Genomic DNA, 8,026 nt, shown 5'->3' with positions numbered 1-8,026 from the left:
CTATAGCCTCAGGCTGACCAAAGCCTTGTGAGTGGATTTGGTAGACGGAAACTGGAAGAAGCCCGTCGTATGTATGTATGTGTGTATATATGTATATGTGTGTGTGTGTGTGTGTGTGTGTGTGTGTTTGTTTGTTTGTCCTCCCAACATTGCTTGACAACCGATGCTGGTGTGTTTACATCCCCGTAACTTAGCGGTTCGGCAAAAGAGACTGATAGAATAAGTACTAGGCTTACAGAGAATAAGTCCTGGGGTCAATTTGCTCGACTAAAGGCAGTGCTCCAGCATGGCCGCAGTCAAATGACTGAAACAAGTAAAAGAGTAAAGAAAATATCATCCTCCAAGAAGTATCCATTTTCATATATTCTTCCCTCTGCTTTATCTACACTTCCTCCTCAAAATGACTAGCTAATCGTATGGACGTGTGTAGCTTGTAATTTAAAGTAAAGAAAAGGACACCGAAAGAACCAATACAGTTCCCTCAAACGTTACAAAGACCAAAGTGAAATGACCTTAGCAACTTTGAGGAAGTTATCATCTTTAATGTTTGGCTTGTTATTTCCATAGTTCCATTATTTTACAAAAGACAGCTCTTCATGTTACTTCGTGTCTGACAGGTCTAGCATTCACTGACATTGTCACGATAAACAAAAGCCATTAACTAAACAGCGACGGAACACATAAAGGGAGGCTTGTTAATAATAATATAGGTGAGTGATAACAAGAATATGACAAGTGTGTATTAGCTAAAACACACAGGATCTGCAGCAGTACAAATTTGTCTATGCTTTTCTTTCAGTTTAGAATATACAAGTATTTATAGTTGAATAGTGTCCAAAAAGAATATGTTATAATCACTGAGATAACCATGTTTTATAGACTAGAAAGGAATCTACAAGGTATATATATTCTGAGAAAAAATTAATTTCGGACAGTAGCAAAAACCAAAAAAAAATATATATAATAAATAATAAACATATATATATACTACACCTTTCTAATTTCTTCATTTTTAATCAATGTCCTCAACGCAACCAATGCACAAAGTTGAACAGAAAAATGAGTATCTTGACAGGCCAGATCCAAGAGACTGGAAATAAAAATAAAACAACAGTGGTAGATATTACAGTTCTATATTTAAGAGATGAGGAATTATTTACATTATTTACATTTGATGGATATTTGTCCTCATCTTGTTTGTTGTTAACACAACGTTTTTAGCTGACATACCCTCCAGCCTTCATCAGGTGTCTTGGGGAAATTTCAAATCTGCTAACATTTCTGCCAGCTCGCCGCAGGATTCCACACAGTTTCTTATTTCTTTATTGCCCACAAGGGGCTAAGCATAGAGGGGACAAACAAGGACAGCCAAAGGAATTAAGTCAATTACATCGACCCCAGTGCGTAACTGGTACTTAATTTATTGACCCCGAAAGGATGAAAGGCAAAGTCGACCTTGGCGGAATTTGAACTCAGAATGTAACGGCAGACGAAATACCGCTAATCGTTTCGCCCAGTGTGCTAACGTTTCTGCCAGTTCGCCACAGGATTTCACACAGTTTCTGTCTACCAAATCCACTCACCAGGTATTGGTTGGCCCAGGGTGATAGTAGGAAACAGTGACCCAAGGTGCCATCCAGTGAAACTGAACTTGAAACCACATGAGCTTCTTAATTACAGAGCACGCCTGCGCCTATCATGTTTCTTTTATATTTATTTTATTTATTTTTTTTATCTAGTTTCAGCTCATGAGCTGTGGCCATGCTGGGGCACCGCCGTTTTGTACAACAAAATGGCAAACAATTTCTAAATTATGTTTAAAAATTCTACTTACTTAAGTATTGCTTTCTGCTGAATCAATTCTGCACACAATAAATTTGAATGAATGCCTAAATTACCACAGACACCTATATTAGGAGTGGAGAAATAGAAAGCAAACAAGAATAAACTACAATTTAAAGAACATTCATATTTAAAGAAACGAGCTTAGAATTGTAATTCTAACAAAGGTCAGAGAGAATGGATGAAGATGAAGATAAGTAATATATCAATGGGGAGAGGGAAATAAATTGACATAACGATCAACGGATATGGAATTAAAGTATATCTTAGCTGAGTTTTTAGTATTAATTTTAAAACTTATTTTGACATACAGAGATGATGTTTGCAGAAATTGTAGATACTTTCAACCCTGTCAAGTCTTTAACCATTCATTATATTATACTAAGAATAAGGCGGTGAGCTGGCAGAAACGTTAGAATGCTGGACAAAATGCTTAGCAGTATTTCGTCTGTTGTTATGTTCTGAGTTCAAATTCCACCAAGGTCAACTTTGCCTTTCATCCTTGCGGGGTCGATAAATTAAGTACCAGTTGCATACTGAGGTTGATCTAATCGACTGCCCCCTCTCCCCCAAAATTTCGGGCCTTGTGCCTAGAGTAGAAAAGATTATATTATACTAAGTCTTACATGTTTCAGTCATTAGACTGTGGTCATACTGGGTTGGACAGATCATCATAGTTCAACTTTATTCAGAGTCCCTACCTTCCTTGACAAGTTAGAGAACCTTGCTGTGTTATATGTTCCAAGTTTCAATGATTTTTACACCCAGATGCCCTTCCAAACACAAACCTCTTCACAAAGTAGTACACAAGAGGTATTTTATGACAGTAACATCCCTGTCCTTGACAAATCAGAAGGGATGCTCTTGACTGTACATTTTTCTGAAAATACACCATCCACTTTACGGAATGTCTTGGATTCTTTCCCTCATGGCACCAGCACTAGTGAAGTAGCTATTTATTCAACCAAAACTAAAGATTACTTACTCTACATTGTCTCTATTCTTTCAAGACAGTTTCATCATCATTGTTTGATGTCCACTTTCCATGCTGGTATGGGTTGGACGGTTTGACTGAGGGCTGGCAAGCCAGGTGGCTGCACCAGGCTCCAATCCTATCTGGCAAAGTTTCTACAGCTGGATGCCCTTCCTAACACCAACCACTCCGAGAGTGTAGTGGGTGTTTTTTACGAGCCACCAACATTGGAGCCAGTTAGGTGACATTGGTATCGACCATGTTTGGATGGTGCTTTTTATGTGCCACCGGCACAGGAACCAGTTGGGGGGTACTAGCTTTGACCACATTTGGAAGGTGCTTTTTATGTGCCACCAGCACGAAGCCCAGTCATGCAGCACTAGCATTGACCCATGCTCGAATAGTGCTTATTACATGCCACCAGCACGAGTGCCACTCAAGCAGTAATGGCATCAGCCATAACTACGATTTCACTTGACTCAAAAGGTCTTCTCAAGCACAACGTCACCCAGTGATTCAAGGTTACTTTTAAATGCACTGGTTATGCGACATTGGTGCCGGGTCTTCTCAATCACAGTGTGTCTCCAAAGGTCTTGGTCCCTTGTCATTGTCTCTGTGAGGCCCATGCTTCACCAGTGTATTTATATCAAAACCCTCCACCTCTCAGATACAGAAACATGTATGAGCCAATGAGAGGACTTTGATGTAATTACTCAACCAGTTAAAAATAGCAACTAAATCACGTTCGGATTACTACTATGTGGTAAGGAGCTTGCTTCCGAACCGCATGACTGTATGTTCAGTCCCATTGGATGGTATCTTGAGAAAATGTCTTCTATTATAGCCCTGGGTCAACCTTGTGAATGGAATTGGTAGACAGTAACTGAAAGAAGCGTGTGTGTTTATCATCATCATCGTTTAACATCCACTTTCCATGGTAGCATGGTTGGATGATTTGACTGAGGACTGGTGAACCGGATGGCTGCACCAGGCTCCAATCTGATCTGGCAGAGTTTCTACAGCTGGATGCCCTTCCTAACGCCAACCACTCCGAGAGCGTAGTGGGTGCTTTTACCTGCCACCGGCATGAGGGCCAGTCATGCAGTACTGGCAATGGTCATGCTCAAAATGGTAACCTTGAAATTTTAATGATGTGATTGTTTATATTTAGAATGACATTGTTGAGTAGGTGTGAGAGACAGAGTTTGGCCAGTTTGAACATAAAACAGGTCAGCTATTTTGGACAAATATGGCTGGTTTAAATGCTAAAGGGTTAATTGTACAAGCAAGTATATCATTTTTCTTTCTTTATCCCTTTGAAAGATTCCAGTGAATCCTCATAAGTTAGCTACATATTTCGTTTTTGTAATTGGTTTGCAAGATTCCCTGATGTGAACTTTTGAGTTGAAATACTTTGTTGTATTGTGGGTGGATCATTATACCAGTAATAAAAATACACACTGATTCTATTTCACTTCTTTAATTTTTATTTGTCAATTGATAGATTATTTAACCAGTTCACTAATTGATTGTCTGATTAAGTATTTGTTCAATCAATCATTTCACATTTTGTGAAAGTCCTTTTGTCACCATTCGCAACCTCATCAATGATGTGGCCTCTGTATTTCAGGTTTAAACCTGAAGTAGAGAAGGTGCGTCATTGATGAGGTTGTGAATGGTGACAAAAAATGACTTTGATTAATTGGTTGGTCAGTTAATCAGCTTGGTTTTGTCAAAGAATTGATTAGCTAATTAGTTATGTATTTTTTTTCTAACAAATTCCATTGAAGCTTTTATTCATAAACCATAAGCATCTTAAATGTAAAATGAAATGTTTATCCTGACAAATACTTACTGGCAGCATGTGATCTCGTTTTATGAATGGGATCTTTCAGTAACTGAGTAATTACTGGAATGTATGGCAAAAGAGCTTCATATAGGATATCGTTATGGAAAACTGCATTGCCAACTGCATATGAAGCACTCTGCAATATATGTAAGTTAGAGAAGTGTGAAAAAATGGTATAGAGAGTATAAATCAATAATGTATAAAGAGGAAAATAAAGAAAAACTCCTTGGAAATATTAAAAGAGGTAATTCTATGTTCTACATTTTAAACTTTGAATGTTGTGAAACCACTATTTCACTCATTTCAGAATGAAACGACTTATTTTTCAATTGTTTTTTTATGTTGATTATGTAACAAATATACAATATATGTTGGTGTCTCTTACTGATACACAAAACAACTTTTGTCTAATACATAATTGTTCACTCATTTTTATGTCTACTTTTTTCATGCCAGCATGGGTTAGATGAATTTATTATTGAAACATTGCTTTACAATTGGTCACTAATCTCCTTGTTTTTCAAGAAAAAGATCTCGTATTTCGCTCATCTTCAAAAGTATAAATGTAAATAAACACATTGACACATGTACGTGCATGTATATACACACACACATGATAGGCTTCTTTCAGTTTCTATCTACAAAATCCACTCATAAGGCTTTGGTTGGCCGAGGGCTACAGGAGAAGTCACTTGTCAATGAGACTGAATCCAAACGATGAGGCATACGCTCAAAATTCTTCACCACACAGCCATGTTTATGGATGCCAACAGCTCAATAAAGAAGTGCTGATCTCTCAAAGTGGATGAAACCTGTGGAAGAGGGAGACCTAGGTAGACATGGGATGAAGTACTGAAGGACAACCTCAGGATGTTGAACCTTTCAGATGAGATGACAAAGGACTGAGACACCTGACATCTTGCTGTATTCAAGAATACCTGTACCCTACAGCAGAAGTGTTAGGTCATCCCCACCCCTGGTGAAGAGGCTTGGTTTGCTGGTGCCACATTAAAAGCACTTAGCACACACTGTGGTTGGCGTTAGGAAGGGCATCCAGCTGTAGAAACCAAGCCAAAACAGACTGGAACCTAATGCAGCTCTTTTGTTTGCCAGCTCTGGTGAAACCATCCAACCCATATTAGCATAGAAAATAAACATTAAAGGGTGATGATGATGATGATACAACTTATCTTCAAAGCCCCAGGACAGTACATACATCCCACCCTTTTCCTCGTCACTAACACATTTTGTAACTATAATTATCTTTTTCTTATTTCTTTATTTTCAAGTATTTACTCATTTCTAATTAAGCCAAAGGCGATCAGATATATGAGAGATATACTTTCCAAAATCAATTATTACAGGTTTGAGAAAAATGTACAACAATTTTTTTTTATCTTTTACAAGCTTCAGTCATTGGGTTGTGGTCATACTGGAGCATGGTCACAAAGGGTTTGATCATACAAATTGACCTCAGTACTTATTTTTAAGCCTGGGACTTATTCTATCAATCTCTTTTACCAAACAGCCAAAGTACAGGGATGTAAACAAACCAACACTGGTTGTCAAGTGGTAACAGGGGACAAGCACAAAAGACACACATGCAAATATATATATATACATATATATATATGCACAGCAGGCTTCTTTCAGTTTCTTATTCCTTTATTGCCCACAAGGGGCTACACACAGAGGGGACAAACAAGGACAGACAAAGGGATTAAGTCAATTACATCGACCCCAGTGCAAAACTAGCACTTAATTTATTGACCCCGAAAGGATGAAAGGCAAAGTCGACCTCGGCGGAATTTGAACTCAGAACGTAACGGCAGATGAAATACCATTAAGCATTTCGCCCGGTGTGCTAACGTTTCTGCCAGCTCTCCGCCTTCTTTCAGTTTCTGTCTACCAAATCCATCCACAAAGCTTTGGTTGGCCAAGGGTACAGTAGGAGACAACTTGCCCAAGGTGTCATTTGGTGGCACTGAACCTAGAACCATATGTTTGTGAAGAAAACTTCTTACCCCACAGCTACTCCTGCACCTATAATTATCGATATTTTAAAATATTTTCAAGTATTTTCCAACCTCTCATGAGTCAAAGAGGATGAGTTCTATATTCTCCAAAACAATAAGTCAGTGGAAAAACAAATGTCTAATATACTAACAAACATTATCCATCAGTAAAGTAATAAACTGCAATAAACTTAGAAAGTAAAATGTTGCCAGAATCAAATTCTTTGTAATATTTTTGTGGTAATGTCTAACAAACAGACTTCTCAGTGGAGTACAATAATCATAAAACTGTTAATAATTTAAAACCACTTGGAGAGTCTCTTGTGAATTTGTAATCCTACTAGAGCCACAATGAAATAGAATTCACTGAGATCTGTTTAGCAAAGAAATTAGTTCTAAAGAAATCATGGAATTTTAGTTCCTAAGTAACAAATTTATTTCATTCTTAATTTTTAATTCAACAGTAAAAAACATAGACATGAAATTGAGACTAGCAATCAAGTTTTGAAGAGAAGCAATGAGATTTATTTTCAATGGCATTTCTTTATTCTCAATAAACTAAACAAAAAGGCAATTTTAAAAGCATTTTCATTTCAACATACACATCTATATCATCATTTAATGTCCGTTTTCCATGCTGGCATGGGTTGGATGATTGGATAGGAGCTGGTAAGGCCAGGATCCACACCAGGTTTCATTGTCTGTGTTGGTATGGTTTCTACAGGTGGATGCCCTTCCTAATGCCAACCACTTTATAGAGCGAACCGAGTGCTTTTTACATGGCACCGGCACCAGTGATTTTTGTGTGTTAGTGTATGAGATGTCGATGGGGGTGAGAAGGTTGACAGGGCAGAGATGAATATGGACAAGTAATTACAAAGGTGGTTTTAGGATTTCAATTCTGTTGTAGTGGGCGGGTCTTTTTGAGTACAGCAATTTGCCATATATCTTGGTCCTATATATATATATATATATACTTTTACTTGTTTCAGTCATTTGACTGCGGCCATGCTGGAGCACCGCCTTTAGTCGAGCAAATCAACCCCAGGACTTCTTTGTAAGCCTAGTACTTACTCTATTGGCCTCTTTTGCCAAACCGCTAAGTTACAGGGGATGTAAACACACCAGCATCGGTTGTCAAGCAATGTTGGGGCACAAACATACACACACCTACATATATATGATGGACTTCTTTCAGTTATGAAATCCACTCACAAGGCTTTGGTCGGCCTGAGACTACAGTAGAAGTCACTTACCCAAGGTGTCACTCAGAAGGACTGAACCTGAAACCATGTGGTTTGTAAGCAAGCTACTTACCACACAGCCACTCCTGTGGATTATATATAT

The 8,026-nt window shown here is 38.1% G+C and overlaps 1 protein-coding gene across 1 annotated transcript in view; it reads right to left on the bottom strand.

Moving 5' to 3' along the window:
• Positions 1-8,026, bottom strand: part of LOC106881984 (serine/threonine-protein kinase 36) — a 168,015-nt gene that overhangs the window by 6,722 nt on the left and 153,267 nt on the right. The window contains exons 31-33 of the mRNA XM_052974262.1: positions 4,671-4,800; positions 1,835-1,907; positions 994-1,090 (exon numbers count right to left, since the gene is read on the bottom strand). Coding sequence (XP_052830222.1) covers positions 994-1,090; positions 1,835-1,907; positions 4,671-4,800 — 300 coding nt within the window. The remainder of the gene's footprint in view (positions 1-993; positions 1,091-1,834; positions 1,908-4,670; positions 4,801-8,026) is intronic.

Source organism: Octopus bimaculoides, chromosome 1, assembly GCF_001194135.2.
Source record: "Octopus bimaculoides isolate UCB-OBI-ISO-001 chromosome 1, ASM119413v2, whole genome shotgun sequence".
Classification (NCBI taxonomy): domain Eukaryota; kingdom Metazoa; phylum Mollusca; class Cephalopoda; order Octopoda; family Octopodidae; genus Octopus; species Octopus bimaculoides.
The sequence above is the reverse complement of the archived record's forward strand: the minus strand, read 5'-3'. Positions and strand labels throughout refer to the sequence as shown.